This window comes from Macrotis lagotis, chromosome 3 (assembly GCF_037893015.1).
Source record: "Macrotis lagotis isolate mMagLag1 chromosome 3, bilby.v1.9.chrom.fasta, whole genome shotgun sequence".
Lineage (NCBI taxonomy): Eukaryota > Metazoa > Chordata > Mammalia > Peramelemorphia > Peramelidae > Macrotis > Macrotis lagotis.
In genome coordinates, this window is record NC_133660.1 from 281098494 (window position 1) to 281111420 (window position 12927).

General features: G+C 49.6%; 1 protein-coding gene across 7 annotated transcripts in view; it reads left to right on the forward strand.

The window, feature by feature from the left end:
* Positions 1-12927, forward strand: part of KMT5B (lysine methyltransferase 5B) — a 52959-nt gene that overhangs the window by 21153 nt on the left and 18879 nt on the right. For 6 of the 7 annotated variants that reach the window (XM_074230901.1, XM_074230903.1, XM_074230904.1 and 3 more), the window contains 3 exons: positions 2628-2863; positions 5138-5285; positions 8723-8791. In XM_074230901.1, the coding sequence (XP_074087002.1) occupies positions 2704-2863; positions 5138-5285; positions 8723-8791 (377 nt within the window). In that variant the 5' untranslated portion in view covers positions 2628-2703. The remainder of the gene's footprint in view (positions 1-2627; positions 2864-5137; positions 5286-8722; positions 8792-12927) is intronic. The other variant, XM_074230907.1, reaches the window with a different exon arrangement.

A 12927-nucleotide genomic window follows, 5' to 3' on the forward strand; every position in this document is an offset into this window, starting at 1 on the left:
AGAGAGAGAGAGAGAGAGAGAGAGAGAGAGAGAGAGAGAAATAATTTAGAAGCCATCCGCTTTTGTGCTCCCCTCTGCTGGAAGCAGAAACAGCTGGGAGACAGAATAGAAGTGTCAGGCTGACAGTTACCTGGACAAGGAACAGATGTGTCAAGACAACTCCCAATCAGGACCCAACACCTTTTCTTGACTCTGCTGCTGGTGTGGATTCACTGGAACCTGAAGCATTGGGGACATTTCTCAGAGCCTGAGGATGGGAACGGGATGTCTGAGGACAGCTGTGAGCAATGCCTCTCTGGCTTTCTGTGCCGCGTAGGGTGGAGAAGATGGACAGGGGCCAGGACTGGGTCTGAAGACCCAAGACTGGTTGTAGCTATGACACACACTGTCCAGCCTGAAGGAGCCATCTGTTTCCTCTTCCCTAAAACACGAAGGTCTGGCTGGATGTCTCCCAAGATCCTGCCGAGGATGGATTTTACTGCTGACTCCCAGGAAACCGTGACCTTCCTGTACCCCGGACCCTGCCTCTCCCAGTGCTCCAGTAGGGCCATAACCACAAGCCTCTTCACAGCCTTCTTCTTCTTGACCACCTCGGAGGGTTTGACCTGCTGAGAGCCTCACAGACAGTACTGACCCCTCCCCGCCGTGCCTCTGGACGTACTCTCCTTGCTCCCAGAGATCTCTTGATTTCTAAGTCCAGTGGCCTTTCTCAGGCCTTATCCTTGTCATCTTTTCACAGCATGTGACACCACTGACCACCCACCCCTTCCTCTTGGACGTGTTTTCTTGTGATGTTCTTCCTCTCTCTTTCTTTCTCTTTTTCCCTCCCTCCCTCCCTCAAGCCTTCCTCCATCCTCTCCCTTTCCTTCTCTCTCTTTCTTCTCCCTCCCTTCCTGTCTGTCTTTCTCTCCCTGTCCCCCCAACACACACGCGCACACACACACACGAGTCTGTAGGTAATCCCTACATTTATATATGTGGCCCATGGCTCTGTCCTGAGCTCTTTCCACATCTTCATCTGCTGGCTAGAATTCTCCACCTGGGTTACCTGTAAGCATTTCCCATTCAGCATGCTAAAGAGGAAATCATTCTCTTTCCCTTTCCTCTGACGCCCCTGTATTGATCAGAGCAGGGCTTCTCCTTCCGGCCACTGTGATTTGCGACCTTAGAGCTATCCCCAACTCTTCCTTTCACATCCCCTCCCCGCCCATCATGTCCGTCTCCATTCTTGTCAGTCCTCCCTCCTCAATATCTTATCCAGGTCTTTGTCTTAAATAGCCTGGACATCAGAATAACTTCTGAGTTGATTTCCTTGTGTCCGGTCACCCTCATGGAGATTCCAGATCAGGTTCCTCCAGCCTGGGTCTGCCGAGGTATCTCCCTGGGTACCCACAGGGCTTTGCTTGGTGTTGCTCCTCTATTTCTTGCCCTCTGTGCTTTGCCTGGGTCATGGGCTCTCTGCCCAGAATGCTCTCCCTCCTCACCTTGTCCCTCCCCTAGCCCCCGCTCCCTGGTCCTCCGTCGTCCTCCACCATCACTGAGTAGTCATTGTGGGTGTATCCACTATTAGCTTGTCCCTGTCCACCAGGATGGAAGCTCCTTTGGGCACATTCTAGCCTACGGACTCCCAGCTCCAGGCCTTAATCCACAGTATTGCCAATCAAATGCTTGTGGGTTGAGACTCTAAATTCTTTGGTTCTGTATCATCTTTCTCAAGCTATAGAACTTCTCTGATGGTGCCCAGCATTCTTTTCCTTGTTTCATTTCCAACTGATGCCAGTAGACCCTTCCTGAGAAATGAGTCCTAGGAAAATGGTATTCCACAGGAGAAGTGGCTGCATTCTGGGTCCCTTTAGAGGCGAGTTGTGGCTGTGCTGGGACGTGGGTCCAGTTGTTGAGAATCTGGGGTTCACATCATCCTTCCATTCTGGGTGCTGTACAAATATTTGTTGTGTATTGGGGTATGGGGGGGGTGCCTGTTCTGTACCAGAGTGAACTTCAGGCTTTGAAGCCCCTTTCCCATCTTGTCCCTGTACTCGAGCTTCTAATAATAATAAGGAATAAGAAGAGATGCTGACATTGTCCTAGGGTTATAGGGAGGACTGGGAGTTAGGAGGGGCCAGATTGTTTGGAGACTGCCTGCCTGCCAACAGACCAAGTCCTGCAATGGAGAGGAGTGAAGAACCCACAGAAAGATGTGGGTTCAGATTTTGCTTCAGACAGAGCTGGCTGATCTCGGCAAAGCATTTAACCTACTGGGCTTGGTTTCCTTCTCCATAAAATGGGGGATGGTACCTGGACCCTTGACTGCCAAGGCTTACTGCCTTGGGATTTTTGGAACCTTCCAGAGCCATGGTGGCATCTGTTAATTCATGGAGGATGTAGAGGTTTGCCTCTCCACTGTCATCTTTACAAGCATTTAACTGAAGCAGGCCCTACTTCCTAGCCTTGGCGGCGTCTCCTCCAGGAGCCTCAGATAGTGCAGCTCACAGAGCTGCGAATCTGGGAGAGCCCACTCTGCTGGCGCATATGTGCATGAGTGCATCTCTCAGATGTCTTTTTAGCGGGATGGTTGGTCTTGTGTGTTTATCTCCTCAGTTATTTTTTCCATATTTTGTTCCTGTTAGGAGAGAAAATTGACATTGTTCTCTGAGCTACTTGAAGAGAGTGACTAAATGCCACAGGGTCGGGCTGTCTGTGGGCATGAAGTGGTTGGGAGACTCCAAGAACATGGTGGTGAATGGCAGGAGAAATGGAGGCAAGTTGTCTAATGAGCACCAGCCCAGCCCGTCCAAGTTCCAGCACACAGGGAAGGACACCCTGAAGGCCAGCCGAAATGCAGTTGAGAGGAGGTCAAGCAGATGTAGGTACACACTTAACCTTTTGGGGGGTTTCTTCATTTGGGGTCAACGGCAATTTTTCTCTTGTGATACATTTTATTTTGTTATTGTCTTTGACAATTTTCATACTCTGTGAATTAAAAGAGTCATTTATTCCTACTTCCAAATTCAGCTCAAGTGATGACAAGTGAATAGCAACAATGTCCCCTTGGGTACCTGAAGCAGAAATCCGACTTGCTGGTTGGGGTCTGCAGAATCTGCCCCCTCCTGTTCTCAAGCCTTTAAACCTGTGGGATGGCCTTCTTCCATGACACCAGGCTGTGCTGCTCACTCACCTGGCAAGGAGGCAGGCCACACAGTTCTGTGTTCTAGAGTAATTGGTAACTTGTCCAAAGGGGTTTTAAAAATGGTCATGAAGAGCAGAATCAATTCTCCATCTTAGTGTTTATTGAATGAAATAGGGCTGAGCCTCGATGATAAGGAAGGGACTGGGGGAACAGAACTGTCAAAAAGATACCTAACCAAGAATCCCTCTTCCACCCAGGCAGAATAATACTTTACCTTGGAAAATATTAAATGATGCACGATAGAACAATTACTTGCTTATCTGTATGCCTCTTAGTTGGAAGGGAAGCAATTTCAAAATTTTTTAAAGTTTTGAGTTTCAAATGCTATCCCTCCTTCCCCTACCACCCTCCCCCCCAAAGAAATTGTGGAGTTGGTACATTATTATTGGCATCCATTTCAAGGGTAAGGGTCAGAATTGCAGAGCACCTAGAGCTGGCCTTGGAACCAGAAAGACCTGAGCTGCTGTCTGACTGAGTGACCCCGGACAGGTCACTTTCTTTCTCAGGATTCTCCCCAAGGCTCAGTTGCAGAGCAGATGTCAAACTGCCCTGGTAGGGGGAGGTCTTCCCTGGGAGCCTGGCTACAATGCCTACAAAGAGAGACCATTTGTTGTTCAGGATAAGTACAGAATTGTAGATAAGGTTGCTCCAAGGTTGTTCCAAGGGCTCAGGTGCGTCACAAACTTTCCTTGTCTCCAGAGGAAGGGACAAGGCTGTTGGCCCAACTTGGCCCAAGTTGGTCCAACTTCTTAGGTTTGGATTAAGATAAAGTCTTCAAGCCCAAGCCCCAATCTTTCCTATTGCAAATAGACTACAGGCTGACCTAGCTTTGGTCACCCTCGTTCCAACCCCCTAGAGCACTGGCTGGCCCAGAGTGTATGCCCCAAGCCAGGTTAGGTGACCAGTAGAACATTAATTGACCCCAAACTCTTCTGGGATCTGGAATATGGAGAATCAAGAATTAGCTTGGTCTCCCCTGGAACCTGGAAACTAGGAAAAAACCTAAGGCTTGTTAGGGGCTCCTCCCTCCCCCAAAACACAAACCTCCAGTCCTACACCAAACTTAATACTTGTCAGAATTGCTCCCAGTTCAGGAAGGCAGGGATTGTCTGGGTCCCCCTAGAACCTAATAAGAGCAGGACCACCTGAGGGGGGAGAAGGAACAAAAACTCCTCCTCCTTGGGGGCTTTTCCTTGTGACTGTGGTAAGGAAGTGTGTCAGTGGCCATCACTTTGTCTTCTGCTGCTTCTCCCAATCACTGCCAACAGCACCCCCCACCCCAGGGTCTTTGACTTTTGGACCTCTACCTCAATTGCTTCTGTTCTGTGCTGTGTTCACACCTGTTCTTGATAACCAATCCTTCAATTCATTCTGTCATATCCCTCCAGACCTTGAAATTCTTGGCGTCTGGACAGTTCCTTCCTCATACCCCTTATTAGCTGAGGAGGTGCTGAAGGCAAGGATGCTTCTTGGTCCTTCATTGCCTCAGCTGTAGGGTGGCAGTGATATCATCTCAAGTAAAGGTGGGGGGTGCACCCCCTCCCTTAGGGCCAGGATCCCAAACTTGGCCTAGCAACTTGTTACCTCTGTTTCTTCTTCCCCATGACCTTCTATGCTTCCTTATTAAAGTCATAGAATTGTCCTTTCAGGTTCCTACCTGTGCATTGGGGGAGATGGAAGCAACTGAGCAGAAGTCCCCAGACTCCCTAACTGGACACCTTGGTTGGAGAGTGGGGCATATTCCTTAGGCACCGGAAAAGCAAAGTGCCAGTGCCTGAGGAATGGAGGGAGCTGGGCCCCAAATAACCAGAGGGGCTGTCTGGCTATCTGACCAACTGCTTGCTCATTGATTGGGACTAGGAGTGGATGATTTGATTGATTGGAGAATTCAGGAGCTGAGCCCGGCAGCCCACCATGAGTAACAACCTCTGTGCTTCTTGCCTTTCCCAGGTAGCGGCACCTCAGGCTTTGAGGGGCAGAGTCGCTATGTACCTTCTTCTGGGATGTCTGCTAAGGAGCTGTGTGAAAATGATGACCTAGCCACCAGCCTGGTGCTTGACCCCTACCTGGGCTTTCAGACTCACAAAATGAACACTAGGTAACGTTCTGCTCTTTGTCCTGGAGGGAAATGAGAAAACTCTTGATTTTCAGAAACCCAGAAGGTAAACCTGTGGCAACAGGAGAGTGCAGCTCAGACCCGGCCAGAACTGGTCATGTCCCCTCCTCCCCCCCAGCCTTGTACCCTTCCCTCGGACTCAGGGGAGAAGCAGTCTAGATGGTTGACTTGATGCTCATTTGCCAAGTGATGCTGGCTGCCTTTTAAGTAGGGCCCCCTAAAGAGGTCGCTGGATGGGCTTGAGAACTCTTTCCTCAAAGGTTCGGGGAGGATAGGATTTCCCTGCAGGACCCAGCAGCAGGGTGACCCAGGAGTTGATGCACTTGACCATAGCCTAGCCCATCCAGTGGTGTGGTGGTGGCGAGTCCTTGGCCAGCAAAACTCCTGAGCCTCAGAGTGTGCAACTGCACAGCCAAGGGAAATAGCCAGTGCTCCAAGGGCAAATTGGTGGGGGCTCCACAAAATGTTAGGTGATGATGCTCAAGAGAGACCCCAGGGCCAGGAAGGTGGTGACCTGCTGAGAAATGACTGGAAGTCAGGACAATTGATGAACTAAGAACCAGCAACTGTCATCCTACAGCTTCTAAAAGACATTCTTGCTAGCCTGGTGAGGTGGCTGCACAGGCAACCCCAGGACCAGCGGGTGGGAGAACTGGGGACCATGGGCTCAGGCTTGACCCTGCCCAGCTGGTCCTTCCCATAGGACTGCCCAACAAGATGGGCTGTGTCATGGGATGAGTTGTTTGAGGGAGCAGAGAAGGAGGCTGGAGAGTTTTTCTAGAAGGGAGATGCAGTTGGTAGTGACCAGCTTCACAGGGGGAAGGGGCAGAGGGAGGAGAAAATGGCTGCAGGGGATGCAGGCCAGAAGCTGAAGTGGCAGGTGTAGAGAAGCCCTTTGAGAAGTTCGTTGGTGAAAGGAAAGAGAGGCAGCATGAAGGTCCAGGGCAGTGGAAGGATATATGGATGGTCTCTGCATGTCAAACCTTGTGGGATGGGGCATTTGCCCCCATTAGAGAATTCTGCTTTGGACTGTGGTTATGTGGGCCCCCAAGCCCCTTGGGTGACAGAGATGAACTCTCAAGTTACCTCCAATGTGAAGGGAGGAAGGTAGGGTTTCCAGATCCCCCCCCCCCGAATAAGAGTGAAGAAGAGTATGGTCCAAGGTTGTCTGGGATGTTTGGGGGGGGGCAAATCATAGAGGGCCAGCGTGGGGATATGTCCAAGCATGGCCCCCCCACCTGGCCATGGTGCTTCAGGTTGCTCTGAGTTGCCATAGGGTGGTTCAGTGCTGGGCACCAGATGCCCTCGCTTCCGTCAGCAGTGAAGCCTGAGTCCTGAGTGGGCATCCAAGCACAGTCTTCAAGGTGCAGAGGGGGTCACCAGTTAATAGCAGATCTGAAATCACTTTGCTTATTTGAGACCTGTGTCTGAAATTGGGCAGCTCAGGGTGCCAGACCTGGGTTCAGATTCAGCCCAGACTCACTAGGCTAATGACCTCCAGTTCCTCCTCTGTCAGATGGACTGGAGAAGGAAATGGCAAAGCTCCCCAGTTGGAGTCATGGAGAGTCAGCAGCAACGGATGTCTGAAAATGCTCATTCTGATCCCCGACCAGGGAGGCTTGACTTCGGGTACATCGTCCTCTGATCCCCAACTTCGGTGGCTAGACTTTGAGTACATTGTCCTCTGATCCTTGACTGCAGCGGCTTGACTTTGGATTCATCGTCCTCTGATCCCCAAACAGGGCGACTCGGCTTCGGGCATTGTCCTCCAGTCCCTGAGTGGGGCGACTCAACTTTGAGTTCATTGACCTGGGATCCCTGACCGTGGCAGCTCAGCTTCAGGCATCATCCCCTAATCCCTGACTGGGGCGACTTGACTTCTGGTTCATCATCCTCTGATCTCCGAACAGGGCGACTTGATTTCAGGTTCATTGTCCTCTGATCCCCAACTGCAGCGGCTTGGCTTCGGGTTCATTGTCCTTTGTCCAGCTTTGACTGAAGAGTAACGGCGTGATCCTGGCTATTTCCAGAAAGTTGTCTAGGAAGGGAAATCCCACAGTGGACACATCATGTGTTGGTTTAGCCAAGGGCAAGGTGGCATTCCTACAGATGGATGACGGCCTTTGTGTTGTTGGGGCTAGAGAGCACGGACCTTCCCATGTCTAGACTCCCCTTGCTCGGGACCAAGTAAAACTTCTTCATCCCTGGCCGAGCTTTGTCCACAGAGGTCTGCTTCAATCCTTGGGGGAACACTCACCCTTGGGTCTTGGGAATCTTCTAGGCTCACTGGGCCCTCTCCCAAGCCCCGGCTGTTTTGCTGAATCGGCAAATTGAAAACTTCAGGGAAACTTGAATGCTGTAAGTTTGGCGTCAGGCGGCTCTCCAGACCAGGGTCTGGGCACTAGGGGTAGCAGGTGGTGGAGCAAGGCCTTGAACTAGGCCCCAGTGGTAGGAGGTCTGAGAAGTCATTTTTGAGAGGAATACAGATGCTAGACTGAAAGCTGTCAGGAACCCCACGCTTTCATTCACCCACTGGGAGGCAGGACTGGAGCAGTGAGGGGCACCTCCAGCGGCTCCGGAGGCCCTCTCTTTCCATGGCACCACCATTAGGAGCGCTGTGATAATGAGACCTTGAGAAACGACTTTGGCTTTTAGAAGGTGACACAAACATCCTCCTGGAGGGTATGGAGGCTGGGGTCATCACCCACATTGGGAGAGACCATGGGCTTCTCCAGGAGCGGGGAGCGTATCCAAGACCAGGCTCAGGAGTGTGCCTGGCTGGCCGTGTCAGCAAGATGACCAGGCACCCCAACCCAAGGCCAGCCACCTGGACCCCCCATATCCCTTATCTAAGGAAAAGGCACAAATCCCACCAACCCCAAGAATCTGGAGCTCTTGTGTAGGGAGAGGGCACTGACCCCGGAGGCAGGATTTGAACCAGGATATCCTCCCTCTAGTGCTGTTTGATCTTGGGCAGGTCATGAGGAACCTCTCTGTTGTGCCTTGTTTAAAGACAAGGGACATGGACTAGAAAACCGAGGTCCCTTCTATCTCTGAGTCAGTGATGTTGGATGTTTTTGGTTGAGGTGACAGGTTGGGCAGGTGAGGGATTGGGCTCCCAGAAGGGGAGAGACCACCCTAGACCCTCCATGGCAGGGCGGGGAAAATGGAATCATTAACTGTGGCTAAAGAGATGGGGTTCAAGCTGGTTTTGTGGACCTCCCGGCAGACTGGGGGTGGGGGAGGGCAGAGTTAGGCCACTTTGAGGAGGGGAGAGGTCCCCACCCCATGCTCTTCACTCCCCTGGACTGTGGTTGGTGACCAGGGATGGGCATGAGGTGGAGGCAGACCATTTTTGGCCCCCTGCCCAGCCCTCTCCCTGCTCATCTCATGGCCACTGTTTGTTTCTGCCCCTCTAGCGCCTTTCCTTGGAGGAGTTCCAGGCATTTTACCAAATCTGATGGATGCCCTCATGCACACACAGTGAGGTAGGTAGAGCATGGTGCCCTCCCCTGAGAGCCTTTCTTTTGAAAAGCACACCACCCCCTGGATGAGCCCTAGCTCTAGGAAGGTCACTGGCTTGAGAGCTCCCTGCTCTCTGAGCGGGACCTGGCCCTGACCCTCGGAAGGCTCTTGTGTCCTCTCTGAACTTCCCTTCTGGTCTCTCCCTGGTCACCTCTTGGACATTCAGAGCTTCAGGTAGCGAATTGGATTTGCTGCCTGCCCCCCCCCCCCCCCAAGCCCTCTTGACCACATGGTGAGAGACCCTGGGAGGCTGTCTGGAGAGAGACCATGAGGGTCAGGTGTGTGTGTGGCAGGGGGTATATGTGTAGAGTGTATGTATGTGTGTGTGGTGGGGGGGGCATGTCTGTGGTGAAACCTGCCTTGTAACTGGATGGTGCCTTTTTAGTGGCTGGTCTTACCACGCACACATCAGGTCCAGAAAGGTCAAGCCTTCTACCTAGTGATAAAATAACAGCTTTCCCCCCCATTTAGAGGCAGGGGGAACTCCCTGGGCTTAGGCTGTCTCCTCGACACCAAAAGTTCAATATCTATATTTACAGAGAAGTAGTTCTAGGGGCATTGCTCTGGGTGTGCTTCTGGCCAAAGTTAAAGGTTGTCAACATCCAGACCAAAGCTCTGTGCCTGAGCTTCATGTATGACCATCTGAAAATACAAGGAAAAGATTATAATGTTGAGTGCACTAAAATGAAGCTGTTTTGTGACCTTAGAATAAGATACTGATACTGATATTCTCATTGATTGAGATTTGATTGCTTTAAAATATTAGGCACAGAGCATTCACCTCCCCATGCTTTCAGTTTAGACTCTGGGTATAATGGGAAGTGAGGAGCATAGCTGAAGCCCCCTTCCACAATGGGAAGTAGGAAACAAGCTTCTTGACTGGCATCTCTGATAGCGGCTGCCAGTGGTTGGTTTTGAGAAGAGGGTTCTCATCAGACCTAGGTCCTTGCTCCAGCCCTTTCCCACTGTTATTTGCCTCCCTGCCCTGTGTTCCCCTTGGGGCACTGCCTCTGAGGGAGCTCTAGGCAGGGTAGCATCCTCTAGCTGGCTTGCCTGGAGTGTCCTCCTCCCACCCTGCTTTCCCTCTTTGGTTGATCCTGTTATCCATCGAGTGGCCTCTTTGGATGGGGGAGGGACTCTTAGTGGCTTGGCTATTCATTAGGTTTAGGGAGGCCTTGACCTTGGCCATGAGGCATAGGTTGTAGGGCACCATGATGAAGTCACTTAGAGTTGAGACCTAGTGCCGACTGTCACACAGAAGTGGGCTCTGCATCCTGATGGACCAGCCTACAAAGAACATTCTCGATCTGGAGTGCATTTGGGTTGGCATGGATCCATTGTGGTCACCTTTGGAGTGGTCTAGGACAGATTGGTGAGAAATGGAAATTAATTTGGCCACGTCTTGTCTGGATTTGGTGAGTTAGAACCACGGAGAGGCCCTGAAATGGGCAACTTCACTGTGGAGATCCTCCCACAGGCAACATCTTATGCCTCAGCTTTGGGTCGCTTCACTTTCTATGTAAGGGACCCTCAAGTCTTCTCCACCGGCTCCTTCCTGTACTTCCAGTTCTTCAGGGGTCTGCTTTTTAACCATTGTTGACCCCCCCCCCCCCCCGCAGGTGTAAGACACAGGAATGTGTGAGGCAGTCATTGAAGGCGCCCAGCCTAAGGGAGATGGACCTTGGCTAGGCACCAGGAAAATAATACAGTTCAAATCAAGGGAGTCTGTCACTTTGTCATGTGGCTCCTTGTCCCCCTGAGCTTACTTACTATTCCTGAGAGTGACAGTCAAATGAATTTTGTGATTACCTTGTCTTTCTGGAAATAACTTCAATAGCTAATTCTTCCATCACATTTTAAGGGTTGTGTAGCTGCTGAAATCTGAAATAAATGGAGAAACAAAAGGTTGTGCTTCTGAGCATATTGATTTATTGAGTAATTCATACCAATCTCCTCAGCTTGGCACTGGACCCCAAATACAAGGGAAGACAGATTTTTATGCATCAAAAGAAAATTTAAGGAGCAACTAGGTGGCACAATGGATAGAGGACCTGCCCTGGAGTCAGGAGGACCCAAATTCAAATCCAGCCTCAGATAATAATTACCTAGCTGTGTGACCTTGGGTAAGTCACTTAACCCCATGGAGGAGAATGAGCAGTTGGACTTTTCCAGATGTGAAATAGGATGTCACTCCATTCTCACAATTAACAAATAAGTGAGATTTACAGGTAAATGAAGTTTATGTCTCAAGATGGAGCTAGTTTGGGGAGGAGCCACTGCCCCACTGCCTTTTTGGGTGACTTTTCTACAAGCCAAGTTTATAGGTTGTTCAGAGGGTTCATGCCAAGAAAAGACCCATCTGCTGACTTTCATAGGACACGACTATAACCAAGTCTAAGAGCAAGAGGGAAACTAAGTCTTGGACAACAGACTCTGCAGGTAAACTGAGGCAGGCCTCGGGTCAGACTACTTGGAAGGCTCACTGGTGCTTTTGAGAGGGGAGATTTGCAGTCTGCATCATGGCTAAGAGAACTCGGCAAACACAGACACCACCACCAAAAAGCCCCAGCAGTGGTGATCACCAGCTCCATATAGCCCTGGCTTTCCTTGTGTCCTAGTCCACTGTCCAACTGGTCACCTCATTTTGTCTTGAGTTCCTGTGTCCTATTCTTGTTGGACATTCTGGATTAGACTTCATTCTCGGAGCACTTCTAAAGAGGACTAAATCTGCCAGTAACAAGGCTTAATCGGTAGTAGAGTGGATCACGTTCTGGGCTTGGAGTCAGAAGACACCTCTTTTGGAGTTCAGGTCAGCCTCAGACACTTCCTAGCTGGGTCACTTCACCCTGTTGGCCTCACGTTCCCCCTCTGTAAAATGAACTGAAGAAGGAAGTGGTCAGCCATTCCAGAGGGGCCAGGAAGAGTCGGGCACACCTGAAATGACTGAAGGATAACAACTCCTTGCATCTGGATTTCCATTAACCAGTTCAAACCTTAGGACTAGTCCTGTTAACAGAACTATGAGGACACCAAATTAGGCACCTGTAGTTCAACTGATACTTGAGAGGCTTCAGTTTGTAGATGTCATTTGCTATTTTTCTCTTTACCTAAACCCTGTACTTGATACAAGAATCTTCTTTTAAAAAAAAATTCATGACGGCTTAACTTCTAAAATGAACACTTCTATTTTTTAAATTATCAGACACTTGAAAATGGGAAAAATAATTTTACTTTCTTTACAGTATCAGTGCAATTTTATGTACAAAATCCTTAAGCAATCTTGAGAACTTGCTATGAAGATCTACTCAGGGACAGCTAGGTGGCGCAGTGGATAGAGTACCAGCCCTGGAGTCAGGAGGACCTGAGTTCAACTACGGCCTCAAACACTTAATAATTGCCTAGCTGTGTGGCCTTTGGCAAGTCCCATTGCCTTAAATGAATAAAAGAAAAAAAAAGACATACTCAAAGCCATTGCAAACATTTGGAAGCCAATCATACAGGAATGTATGTCACCTAGAAAACAGACTAATCCTGTTGCCTTCTCCAGATTTATTATTCCATTTAATTAGGAAACTTTTACATTACTAATTCCCTCCTTAGGAAGATCTCATCCCTATTTTATCATCTGGCTATAAATGCAAATTAAAATTACAAGATTATGGGGCAGCTAGGTGGCATAGTGGATAAAGCACCGGCCCTGGAGTCAGGAATACCTGGGTTCAAATCCGTTCTCAGACACTTAATGATTACCTAGCTGTGTGGCCTTGGGCAAGCCACTTAACCCCATTTGCCTTACAAAAAACCTAAAAAAAAAATTACAAGATTTTTCATACTTGCATCCTATTATAATAACTCAGAGATGTATGTTCCAGTATCCATCTGTTAATTAATAGATTTAGTGTCATATTTACAGAATTTCTATTGCTCATCTACTCTGATTATAGTAATGGACTATGAAAAGAAAAGGAGGAACCTAGTGTCAAGAGGCATTCCCTCAGAACAAGACTGACTTGAGATATACCTTTTCAGGGGAAACTCCCTCAGCTCTGTTAGATTCTAGGACCACATCATCGCTGACAGCCAGCCACACTATTCATAG